Below are 13,676 nucleotides of genomic sequence, written 5' to 3'. Positions count from 1 at the left end.
CGGGACAACAGAGTCACAAGCTTTGTTGAAAAAGTATCATTTCCGTGTTTAACCAAGGTAATAGTGATACATAGATTTGCTTATTACATTAAAAAACATTTTCCACTTACACCCAAAGAAGAAACTTTTGAGGTCTTGAAAGCCACTGTTTGCCATAGTTAATCCAATGAGCAGTTTCAAGTCTTTAAATGACTCAAAAGTGTGCAAACACAGTAGCTATGCATAAGAGTTATTACAAGGCACTTGTAAACTCTGTGACACACAGTCAAACATGCTTATCACTGTCCTAAACTATACACATTCTCTTAAGAAAAAAAAAAAAAAACTTTAGCACCAAAATGTTTGTCAGAATTTATCACATTCAAACACTGGTATTCTCTGTGCCCAAGAGAGGCATGAATTAGCTCTCCAGAACAGGAATATAGGCGCCTGCGATTTGAATGTAGCGAGTGGGTAACAGTGCCACTGCAGACGAACTGCATACATTCACCTGCAGGCAGGGTCAGTCTTCTGGAGAATACATTTGATCTCTTTTATAATCAGGTGTGAAATGTTTATGTGCAGGCAGAGTTGTTTTTATCTAATATGAACAATGCTAGTCGTTAAAATATTAGACCCTATTAACAATTTTGTTTTTCAGGACTGTTTTCTTAAAGCCAGTTTTAATTAACTGCCTTTATTAAACCATTTAACTGTTTTTTGAGAGTTCAAAGTTTATTCAATTTTTGTTAATGAAAGAGAATGTTCAGGAAAAAAAAAAAAAACACATTCTTTAAAACAGTCATTAAGTTTTGTGATGAAGGTCCATTCTATTTCATTTTACAGTGTAGAATTTGTTTCCTCTCAGATTAAAAAATAAATAAACAAAACAGCAAGATAACAAAGTTGTTTACAGTCTGGTGATATAAAAAGTGATCAAATAAAACAGAACAATGCTTTTGGAGATTTATGAGGAGATGCATACAGGGTTCACTTCCACCCATCCAACTACATTTTTTTTAATAGAAAAGATTAAAAAATGTTTGTGATACTGTTGCCTCTCTCTCTTTTTTTTGGATGGTACACTTTTCTGGTATTCTGGCTGTTTTCTCTGCGTAAATGAATGCCAAGGCATCAAACCAGATCAAGCTTCTGCACACAGGTAAACAATTTAATAATTACAAAAAACAAAACACAGCTGTGTGTTTAAAAGATAAATCAATACTAATATAATAGCATACAGTTCAGTAGTCTTGCAATATAACAAACTCGCAAGGAGACACAGTCCACATCTTATGTGTTTCTATGGCTCGCATGATGAGTGACAAACACAGCACTGTAAAATGTACAGCACCTAGATTTCGGTCATCTCCGGTATTGGACAACAGTTTACAAAGCATACTGTATGAAACACCGTGAGCCCAGGCAATGCGTGTTTTCAGTGTGCTCTTTCCGACTGTGCCGATAAAGCTGCTGCAGCCGGCGACTCAAATCTGGGGTGCTGGCTCCTCTGCTAATATTGTTTGGCTCAGATTTTTAGCAAAGAGATCACACCCAAACAATTTGATTTGACACGTTAGTTAATATATTTATTTCCCACAGGATGCTGAGTTTAAAAAAAAGGTATTGGATTGTTGAGCTGAACAGTTCACTTTTAACACAAATTCCAATTTCCTGGTCAACTGTGCATATATAATGCAGGTCAATTACTTTCGATGGTTATTATAGAGCATGTTAGACTACTGTACTGTGGAAATACTAATATATTAAACATTACTGTATTAGACTTTGGGGTAAGCTAAATATTTAAAATATACATTTCCCAGTGTCCAGTAGTGCCTGTCTGTCTCCAGACAAATTTATCATTGACACTATAATAACCGTTTTTTTTCATGAATACAATATTTGCTATAACTGTTTAGTGGTGTTCAGCTGTTCATACAGTAGTAGTTTGAAATCAACAGGTGCTGTACAATGGGCAAAACAAATTTCAGAAAAAAAAAACACAAAACTAAAGTTTACTATTTAACTGGAGTAGTAGGGATGCCTCATATTTATATAAACATTGAGAACATTAATTCCTCTGTGTGATTATGCATAATTGGAACCTCCAGTTGGATCGTCATTTTGTATTATCTTCATTATTGTCCTAATGGATCAATAACCAAAGCTTTTAAAAAAAAAAAAAAAAGTCCTCTCTCTTTAGCATTAATACAACAGTTTGTTGAAGATTTTTTTTTTTTGCTTGAATTCACCTTTAAATTTGCGATTTCCCAAGAACCACACCATTGTAAACTGCAACTTCCTGACAACCTATCACTTGCTGTCTGCCAGAACAAGGAAGTGAGGCGGTGGGAGGACAGGAAGTGAAGTTGTGGCACCTTTAAGCAGCAGTTAAACATTTACAAGAAGTGTAATGCTTTAAAACACAACCCCAATTAAAACAACAAATTAATATGTTCAGCCTAACAATAGCGGATGATGTAAGGCTAATAAGAGAACAGATTTTAATGCCTTGGCCATCACTCCTTTAAAACAGAACCAGTGGTATACAGTTCTAAAGGGCAGATTTTCCTCTGTAAACTGAAGGCTGATAGCACCATTCAATAAACTCAGATATACCTCATCAATCGCTACTTCCCAGGGTGCTGCAAACACCTCAGACATGACAGAGGGGGCGGGGTGGGGGGGTGTTTACAGACGCAAATATAGTCCAAATACCAACACCCTGATAGTAAAGAAATGAAAGGAAAAAAAAAAGAGAGAGAACCAAACTAGTCCCAGACCACCACCAGGTAACACAGCACAAATGCACTGCAATAATGCTGACTGCTCATGCAGAAAATGGCAGGTCTCATTTAATTGTTTGGTGCTGTTGAAAAAGCCAAAATACATTTTGTTTTTGTTTTTTAAACTAGCTTTCACTCAGAAGGAACACAAAAGATAACAGAAATAGGTCTGTCTTTGTTATTTTCCTTTTAAAAAGCACAGACACAATTTCACAACAAAACACAGTTGCTTTAACCCACGGCCTTCCACTGTAATCACAGTATCTACACCACCATGGGTAGCGAATAGCACCTATATGAGGGATCCATGAATTCAATTAAAATAAATTATACCACAAAACACAAGAGTCTGAACCTCACACTCTCTAAAAGAAGAACTTAGCACGGGTCTGAGAATCTGAGAAGCGTGTGTAATTCTCTTCTTGTCTAGATTCACTTTGTAGAATGTTTTAGAACATCACATCCTGGTCATTAAGAAGCCCCCCCCAGTGGCGGCATTAGAGCTCTCAGAGTCCATTAGCCTTTTCCCCCTTATGTCTGACATAAGAAATACCACATTTGCGCTACGATTAAAAGACTTTGCGCAAAATGTAATATTTCTTACATCCACAAGGGGCAGAGTGATGAACAGAGGCATGTAAATAGCTCCACTCTGGTGTACCAGCAGTGCACATAGACATGATTCCAAGATGAGGTGTCAGATATGCTTCAAACTAAAAGTTACCAAGACGTGACGACAGACATAGTAAATCTAAACAACACATAGAATGCATTAAGATAGCTATCTCATGCCCACACCAAGTAGCTCTTAAACATACTCTGTGCCATTATGGCTTGTTTAAAATGCATGTTATATAAAAGGTGGTAATGAAATACTATGAACTCGATTCCATAAGCTTCCATCAGTGTCAGAAACCCATACGAGCAGCATCAAGCTGAAGACATTCAGCTGTTACTGACATCATTATTATTATTATTATTATTATTATTATTATTATTATTATTATTATTATTATTATTAATTGTGTAGTTTGATCTTCTATTAATTTTAGCACCAAGTTTCCAGAACAGCCCTTCCAGAATACATAAAGGAACTCAACTTCTTAACTCATTTTAAAAGTATAAAAAGCGCCCTACCTACCAAACTAATATTTAAACGGTTCTTTCTATATCACCGGAGGGTTATTTTGCATGCCACTTCAAATAGTAATTTGCTGTAGTAGTTTTTACCCAGCTTAAAATGCAAAAATCACAATCTCAGCTACTTTCTCTAAAACAGAAGCAATATGTTTTGTTTATGCCCTTATAAATATATTAAAATATCTACAATTCAAACTACTGCAGGCTATTTCAACATGGGATTCAAAACGGCTGGATCTTGAACTCTTGTTCGTATTATTAGTAAAACTGATTTGGTCTCTAAACAAAGTAACATTATTTATTTTGTCAGTAGCTTATGACTTGGCACAGCAACTTCCAGCGAAACGAACTTCTATTTAGTTTGATTTTGGAAGTCTAATATTGAATAGCTTGCACACAAAAAGAATATCATATCTAGTAGGCTGGTTATCCTTACTGACTTGTATTTGCTTCTGCTCAAAAATCTGTCTCTCAAATGAATAATATGCAGGGGTTTAGAATCCCTTTCCTTACATCTTGCTGTCATTAGCAACCTTATCATCAATGAGTTTTGGTCCACTTACATCAATATTAAATTGATATATGCAGATTTGTTCTCATGATGTCGTGACTTCCGTTGTCAGACACTCATCACAGCCCTAACAAGAATTGTTTTAAGGAATGTTTTGTTAAGGATGACTTATTAAATCACGTTTATTTCTAGTCTGTAATCTTCTCTAAGACCTGTTTAACTTAAGGTTTCTAATAGTAAATAAAATTCTTTAAAGTTTTGTGAATGGGGCCCAGTGTTGTTAGTGCCTATAAGAGGAAAGAAAATGTAAAAAGGTACAAGATTAAAACTGGCATGCAACTCACCCTAACCTTCACCTTAATCCAATTGACAGCATTAGGAACTCTACCAATGAATACAACTACTGAAAAACAAAACTTACAGAAAGAAAGTAATCTGATCAAAATTCCTCTTGCTGGCAGGGAAAATTAAGAAGTCTTTTTTGGTTGCAGTATGGCTGCATGCTATGTATCAAATGTCAGAAAAGCCCAAAATCTTAAAACAAAAATATGATATTTTTAAGACATGCAAAAGGAAAGTCTTCACAAATGAGGTCAGGTGGGCAAGCATAAAAAAAAAAAAAAAAAAAACTGGGGGATGTAGATAAGCTGAAATTTATAAGCCGAAAGGCAGGGATATGTGTAAATGCTAATGCTCAAAGCGGAGGTGTTAACGTCTGGCCAATACAAAAAAGGCAGTGGGTAAAAGGGGAGCAGGGTTAGTGTAACGCACCAAAAGCCATGCACCGCGGGGAGTAGAGATTGATGGGCACTGAATGGTGCAATCACGAACCTGCTACGTAGAGGAGTGCAGTGCCCTCATCCATGTCAAACATGTTGGAGCCTGTGCACACATAGATGCCAGCATCCTCTGGCTGCACATTGTGGATGGTCAAGATGCCGTTGAAGTCCATAGCCCGGTCCGGAAGCTTGCCATTGTTTTGTCGGGTCCAGACCAGAGTATAAGCTGGAGACTGTTGAAAAGGACGCACATTACTACTGGATCCACTTGTCAAAACCCAACACAAATTCCAAGGTATTAAGACTCGTTATGGGATTGGAATACCTCCAACACTATCTGATGTCTTGTTTAGATTTACTTTGAATTTTCTGTTTCAGTCGTCACATCCTGGGGACGTGTTAAAAGTTCAAAACACCCTCAAAAGGTCTCTCTTCAGCTTATAAACCAGACAGTAAATCACTAACCATTATTCATTATGTTTCAGAGCCCTGTGGATATGCTGCAGTCCACGGGCCAGCCCTGGTTCTCCAAATACCCACCTTGCTCCGAGCAGTGCAGATGAAGCTGACAGTAGACCCAGGGCTCACACTCTGCTCTTTGGGTTCCTCTACCGTCACTTCAATGGCTTTGGAGGGAGCAGCTGTTCAAAAGAGACGAGAGCCATTAATAAAACAATATTACAAAGTATCTTTTTCACGGCTCTTCTCTCGATATTGTGAACAAAGTAACACCTGACATCTTTCAGGCATCTTTCCCTGGCAACTATACAAGCAACTCATTTTAAAGCAAAGCAGCTCCAATCAAGATTGTCCAGATGTTGTGTGCTGAACTATTCACATAGGCACAATCGCTTAAAACTGTCACCTGCAACAAGTTGCATGAAATAGTTGCCTGACAGTTTCTCATGTGCTTTAGGGATTCCACACAAGTTACGAACATTGCTATATACAGAAATGAATACAGTTTTACGAGTACGTTTATTTATTGGACCCCACTTTGAGGGTGTGGGTCAATTATCCCAAAAAATCTATTTCACCAAACTTCTTCCATTCCCTCCAGTCAAATTACTCAGAGTACAGTATGTGAAAAATCTTCCTTTACAAATAGCTATGCCAAGTGCCGCGAAGATATCGCAGAACTTTGTTCATAGGTTCAAACCATCAGAGGCTTGAACCTATGAACAAAGCAGAAGACATGACAACATTGCTGCAGCTGTAAAACGCACCAGTTACTATGATCTCAGCTCGGCTGGTGTTGGAATTGCGCAGATCCCTACAGGTACAGACATAGACCCCGGCATCACTGGGCTGAATACGGGAGAAATGCAGCTCTTTACCTGGGGAAAGAGAAAGGCATTGATTGGTCAGGAGACAGGTCTGCTTTTACACTGACCCAGCAGGAATACACAATCTTATGCTTATTATGCAATGAATATACAGCAGTGTGCAAATGTATTAGAGCACCTCAAGATTAGTCATTTATATACCTACCTGCATGAAAACCACTGGGGGTGAGAATTTCACTTTACAGTCAGTAATCAGTGACACAGAAACAATAGGGTGTGAAAAGATTAGAGCATTTTGTGCTTTAATTAGGCATCTTAAAACATCTTCTATAAAGTCTCATGCATCTTACCATTTGTGGCTACATATTCCTTTTCTCTTACTATTTTAAATGAATTGCATATGTGGCCGACTTAAAGTCATCAATCACATCACTAATGTGCCTGTTCCGACAATTAACCAAAATTTTCAGTTCCAGTGGTTTGATTTCATACAGACAACAAAATCAAAACAGAAGCAATGGAGTGTTACAATACATTTGCACACTACTGTGAGTTTTTTATGCTATGAATGATCAGTACATAATTATTATACGATAACGTACTGATAAGCAATCAATACCTGAAAATAAATATATTTTTAAATACAACTTTCATTAAAGCAACTGATTTAAATAGAGAACAAACAATGATGCAGCACCCCGACACTACTAGTAAACTCGGGTTACCCACTCTTAAGTGGTGGCGCTATTTGTCTGGGTCAGGGGTCTCCAACCCTGGTCCTGGAGAGCCACTGTGGCTGCTGGTTTTCATTTCAACCAATCTCAGTTACTTAACTGAACCAATTATTGGCTTAAATTAGCCACTGATGATGTAAAGACACCTAGAAAACCTGCTGGATAGAGGCTCTCAAGGACCAGGGTTGGAGACCCCTGGTCTAGACCATCTCCCAAAACAGAGACAAATTAGAACAAAGGTCATCAAAATGGACATTCTTACCACCTTCAGTCACTTTTTCAGTATATGAGGCAGGAGCTCCAGAGCAACTCTTTTGCATACACACAACACATAACCCGGCACAATTTTCTGAATCGCTGTACATGCAGTTTATGTATCATCAACCACTAAGTGCCGAAAACACCCCCCTAGAATGTGGTCCACTTGAGCTCGCTGTTGATCTTTTTGTAACAGTGTTTGCAGCTTTACCGTCTCGCTGTGTTTGAGCGCTGCTTGGCAAGGCACGCCCATCTGTTCTTGTCCAATAGAAGTAATGGGGTGGAGTTCCAGTGACCTGGCATCGCAGGGTGACATCACTGTCCTGGGAGACGACTGTCCTCTCCGGATACACGTGGACTACCAGGGGTGAGGGGTCTAAAGGAAAGCAGAAACCAATACATTTACCTGTACTGTACCACCTGTGAAAACCGTTCATCTCTAATGTGACTATATGCAGAAACCTACAAATGCACACCAAAATAAATGCCTGAAAGGAAAACTAGACACTGTACATGTCATGTCTGTCCTCTCCTGCAGACTGTAAAGCAGACTCTTCAAGCTTTAAGTTGACAGGGAGTTTTTGCATTTTACAAGCATGTAAAACTGATTGAACGTCCATGTGTCAACATCAAAATAGGCACGACAGGCTACAGGTTGACACTATATGTAGGACCCAGCCTAAAGTATGGAAACTCCTAGCACTGCAACTCACACAACACATCCAAATCAGGAGGGCTGAACAGAAATCTCCAATTCCATTACTGATTAACAGAGAGCTTCCCAAACCCAGAGCTCTGGATTAACATATCCCCTGCTAAGGATACAAATAAAACGGTATAAAGGGACACTCTCCAGTGGTGTAATTAACATGAATACCATGTTCAATAACGTTTTGTAACATTATCAAGATTTCCTAAAATAAATTTAATACAAATGTTAAAGCAGAACTTACTGAATGGGCGACACTTTGTCCCTTCGAGAGGTTTACCCACGTACCCAGTAGCGCATCTGGAGAGGGGAATGAAGGACAAGAAAATCATACAGTTTAGCACAGTATTTGTATAATACACTATAGTTGTTGCCCGCATTTTCAATACTTATTTTTGAGGAGCGAACAAAATACGTCAATAAAATAACTTCCATTTTAGAGTAAAGTTTTATATTAAAGCTTAACAATTTTCTTATTTGTGCAACAGGCTGCCATTGCTCAGCTACATGTTGTGATAACTTTCAACTTACTCCTGACGCTGCTGAAACACAGTCATCAGTGTGGCTGGGCAGAGATATAGGAGGGAAGCCTAATAGCAATCATATCTAACACCAGCCTCGCCTGTCCAGAAAGACGTGTAATAAAACGTGTGTTCCACAGTTAAAGGCCTTATTGTAATACCAAAGATAGGAGAATTTTACATTTGAGGATTACATTAGGCACCTATTGATCTGAAAACGCCCTACCGTTCACAGTACTGCCCAGTGTAGCCAGGCTGACAGGCAGTGCATCTGTACCCAAAGCCCTGACTCTCACAGGTAGGGGAGAATCTAGCAAAGACAGAAAAGACATGTGGCGTGAATCAAACTAAAACACAGACTATAAACAACACCACTTCAGGGACCCTATCTTTATAACCAGACCTCCTGAGTACTCCAACTCTCCCCTAGTAAAAGCTTGGGGTTGTCTTAAGAGCACAAGATTCCTCAGACTTAGTGCAATTTCACTTTGAAATGGAACAATGTACATTGTTACAAACAGACAGATTTGCTTTAGAAGCTGTATTTTTTTCCCCCACAGTTTTCACTATTTCCATGCAATGCAACCCACTGCTGTGTAATATGTAATCGACACACTGCATTTAGGAACCTGGCAGTCGGTTTAGTTTGCTTCCGGTAAATGAGTGAACCCACTGTATAGAGCTGCACGATTTCTTTAAAATGTCTTCAACGAAAGAAACACCAGCTGCATCAGACGGGAAACATTTCTAATAAAGAAAGATCGCTCTGCCAGTACAAGGGGACATGTCACATCTGTTGTTGTTTTTACATTTATTTTTTATTTGTATTTTGATTGAAAATTTACTGATGCTAAAAATACTGTAGAATGTAACCAAAAAAAAACCCAAAATATTCTACAATTTAGCATTTGCTGTTTTTCAGGCAAGTTTTTAAATATTTAGGAAATTAAAAAAGCATCTTGAAAGGAGCTTGTAGTGCTGCATGGAGAAGCTGGGACTATGCCTGACTGCAGCCTCAGTGATGGCGGCATGACTGAACTACCCCGAACGTTGCAGCACTTACTGGCTGTCTGGATCCGGCAGCGGGCACGCACAGCGCTGGCAGTCCTCTGGAGTCCCGGCTGTCGGGTCGCCATAGAAACCAGAAGCGCACTGTTCACACATCTGCCCAAATGTGTTGTGCAGACAGCTCTGTTACCAGAGACAGAGATAATACTTAAAAAAAAAACACAATGGTTCAAAGCAAAGAATTCTTTACATTTAAAACATTGAAAGGTCTGGGATTTAATAGGATGGCAAAAAGATTAGCAGATGTCCACCTAAATAACACACAATGACACCCACTGGGAACAGCAAATCTCATTCCCTTTTGTTGTAAACCCATTGGAGAATACAGTGAAAACCTCTTGGTCAGGATTGTATACCTTCGTTACACAAAGCAGTTGATTCAACAAAGCTGTAGGGTTTGTATTGAAGAGCAGCACACAATGTCATTCTTGATTACAAGACACAGCTGGATCAATTAAATCAGTGATTCTATTAAGGGTTTCTCCACTACAAAAAAAATTAAGAAATTTGAAATCTTGCGGCATAACAAAGCTTGACGAGAGCCTCGGAAAACCAGAAATGATACACCCCGAATACACGAGAAGCAGCAGTAAAAACCCAAGCTAGCTCCCTACCGTACAAACACCGGTCTCTGGGTGGCAGGAGTCAGAGTGTCCATTACAGTCACAGAGTTCACAGTGACCCAGGTAGAGCCCTCCTCCAGTCCTGGTGTAGCCCGGAGCACAATCCTGCAGACAAACCAAGCATTAAAACAGCAGGCACCTTGGGTTCTGCAGAAATACTAGTGTCCAGAACACATACTCTTAACTCCCACTAACAGAACACTTAGTGTATTGATGTTGATAACTTGTTTTACAGGCTGCATATTGGAAACTATATATGGGGTCAGGTTGGTTCTTGTAAACCACCTAAATGAAGTCTTATACTTGCAATGCTGTTTCTTATTTCCTATTTATTGATCTTCAGTACTATACTCCTACTGTTGATGTATTTAATGTATACTGTAGTTTTTATAATGCATTGGGACTGGCTAAGGGATGTTCTTGCTTGATCAGTTATCCAAGTAACTCTCACTTGACTTGGATTTGAAGTGAATATTTGCTTGACTACATCCAGGTAATCTTGGCCTAGTCAGAATTATTTCACTCCCAAGAGGTACACCTCCACCTAGTCAGACTCTGGTTCTGTAATCTTTCACATCCTGTAGAACCTCAAAGTTACGACCACATCAGGAATGGAGTTCTTCTAGAAGATTCTATAAAAACGTGAATGAAAGCTGTATTGTATGTGCGCTGTTTTCATAAAAGGTCTACACATTTACTCTGAGAAATAATAATACAAAGAAAACCAAAAGAACCCCCCGTTTCTGGTAGATTTGTAAGTGTGGGGTTCTGCAGAGTAGCCACTGTCGAACACTGCTGTCCAAAACCTAGCACTACACATAATTTCGCTTGCTTTAAAATGCACTGCGAAAGACAGACAGTACGAGTTTCCCACGGCTAGATGTACTGATGCACGACTAATGAATAAGCTGTTCATTCTCTGCGTGTCCAAACAGCTGTTTCAAGTCTAAATGGGAAGTTACGATTTGTAGCCCCGAGGGATGTTTGTTGAACTGTGGACGGGGCAGACGTGGTGGGTTGTGCAGACTCTAGTGAATGCAGGTTAAAACTCCCACTAACATTATCAACCTTGCCCTGATAACTGGCCATAGTTCCCTGGAAGGCTAAACAACATTACAGAACCAGTGACTAACATCAGAATAAAATGTGCTATAGATGAAAAGCTGCTGCAGCTTCCTGGTACACTTCGTATGTCATTAAACTCACTCAAGTGATCTAGCTGCAATCAGACCATGTGATCTACAGTAATGTTGTGGTTTATCTATACTGTTATATCTGAAATATCAACTGAATTAAAGTGAAAAAAACAGAAACAAAGATACTCAATTAAAGGGTAATATTGTTAATAAAGCCAATAATAGGCTAGCACTCCTTTAACCCGGCTTTAAATGTGGTGGTGTCGAGGTGTCTCACCTGGCAGGACAGTCCCTGGTAGCCGGGCGGGCAGCCACACTGCTCCACCTCCAGGGCCTGGGGCAAGCTGGTGGAAGTGGGCACAGCCACCTCCATGCTGACCCCCGAGATGCTGGTGGACAGCATGTCAGTGGAGTAGGAGGCTCGGACCAGGATCTCATCCAGGTCAGCCAGGACCATCATCAGGTGTTCCCGGGTCGCCTGCATTCCATCCGGACGCTTCCAGTATTGCTGCTCTCACGAGAAAGAGGGGAGCGTTAGAGCTGCAACCTTCCCTCAATCATTGGGGTTCCTCAGATTACCATTCATTCAGATTCAATTAAGAAAGGTCAGTGACAAAGCAGGGTTGTACGCATCAGGGTGGCGGTGATCAGGAGGAACTTGGTATAGGAATGATATCGGAAAGATTATTACCGATGCATCATCTTCTTGTTTAGATTGACTGTGTGTAATTTCTGTTTCACTCTACACATCCTGGTGTCAAGTTAAAAAGCGCTGCTGTGTTCTCTATAGAGCTATCAAAGTTCTTTCTAAGTTCCCTTATCCCCCTGCAATGTTCTTCTCCTAGTGCATGTAAGAAATGTCACATTTTTTGTATGTGATATTTCTTTCAAGGAGGACAGGTTACAGGTAGCCACATGTGTTAAAATAGGATGCTTTCAGCAGTTTTCTATATGTTAAGTCACTCGTCTCTTTGTTACAAGCGATGTCATCTCATGCAGTTGGGGTGAGAGAATTGCAAAAAAGCTCAAACTGCAAAATTATTTCTGTTATAATAAGAGACACCTCACACACATTAACATATCAGAAATATCTACTCTCAAAGTGTTTAATTTTGACATCTATACACAGGATAAGATGCAACAGGGATTTCTCATACATCACTTATAATAAAAAGAAGGGTTCGTATTTTTCTTGGTACTGACGCTCAACTTGAATGATCACGAAACCTCTGTTTGGAAAAATTTGGATTTTTAAGGTGGAGCATGTTATTTGAATACAGCACAAGGCTACGACTTCCATCTTGAAAGGAGGCAAGTTTCACCATATATATGCATTTATTTTTTTCTAAATACAATTTTTTGGTATATCCGTTCTTCAGCAACAGTCACATTGGAAATGTAAAGTTTTAATATCAAGGTGGAAGATACATATTTGTACACCGCATGTGTCACATTGTCAGATGTAGATAATTGCTGTTGTCGGTTACCTCTCTGAAAATGACTTCGAAGGTCTTCCTCTCCCGGGGCCTCAGCTGTTCAGGGTGGTAGGAAACCAGAGTGATGTCATTACCCTAGAAAACAAACCCAACGCAAGGGTTAGACATCCCACACGCAACTGCAGCTGCATCCTTCCATAGCTCAGCATACTGTATAGCCACAGAGCCGGGATCAGGACATTTAATCTCATTAGCTAGTTAAAGTTATAATTACTCTCTATAGAGCCTTGTATGTTCACCTCAAGGTGATGCACAATAGATGGCACAAATTATATATGGCAAAACAATACAAAAGCATGGGGCTTTACAAACTGTTGTGTCTGGCAGCATTATGCCAGACTAAACAAGAATGCTTGTCTAGGCTTGCAGGAACTTGATCTAACACCCTCACTACAACACAACACACTTTTGCAAAGAGAGCGTTACAGTGGCATTAACAATTCCCACTTTATTATTCATGTATTAGTCTATGTACTGGACTCTTGCACCTTCACGGTCTGAAGCATTCAGTGGCTATACCATGTTTTACAGGTGGGTCCAGTACAGCTTTTTTGTAAACACCAGGCACAACAGAAAGCTATTATTACCGGGGGTGGGTGGTGCATAGCCAGTTAATTCAAAAGCCTTTCACCTTTGGAGACCTGAGT

The 13,676-nt window shown here is 39.5% G+C and overlaps 1 protein-coding gene across 13 annotated transcripts in view; it reads right to left on the bottom strand.

Annotated features, from left to right (window-relative positions):
- LOC121328746 (basement membrane-specific heparan sulfate proteoglycan core protein-like) overlaps positions 1-13,676 on the bottom strand; it is a 175,225-nt gene that overhangs the window by 58,252 nt on the left and 103,297 nt on the right. For all 13 annotated transcript variants that reach the window (XM_041273760.1, XM_041273764.1, XM_041273766.1 and 10 more), the window contains 10 exons: positions 13,021-13,104; positions 11,811-12,041; positions 10,389-10,502; positions 9,770-9,897; positions 8,933-9,016; positions 8,430-8,485; positions 7,688-7,852; positions 6,425-6,535; positions 5,739-5,839; positions 5,251-5,431 (listed from right to left, as the gene is read on the bottom strand). In XM_041273760.1, coding sequence (XP_041129694.1) covers positions 5,251-5,431; positions 5,739-5,839; positions 6,425-6,535; positions 7,688-7,852; positions 8,430-8,485; positions 8,933-9,016; positions 9,770-9,897; positions 10,389-10,502; positions 11,811-12,041; positions 13,021-13,104 — 1,255 coding nt within the window. The remainder of the gene's footprint in view (positions 1-5,250; positions 5,432-5,738; positions 5,840-6,424; positions 6,536-7,687; positions 7,853-8,429; positions 8,486-8,932; positions 9,017-9,769; positions 9,898-10,388; positions 10,503-11,810; positions 12,042-13,020; positions 13,105-13,676) is intronic.

This window comes from Polyodon spathula, chromosome 16 (genome assembly GCF_017654505.1).
Source record: "Polyodon spathula isolate WHYD16114869_AA chromosome 16, ASM1765450v1, whole genome shotgun sequence".
Lineage (NCBI taxonomy): Eukaryota > Metazoa > Chordata > Actinopteri > Acipenseriformes > Polyodontidae > Polyodon > Polyodon spathula.
This window is presented reverse-complemented; position numbering and strand designations above follow the sequence as displayed.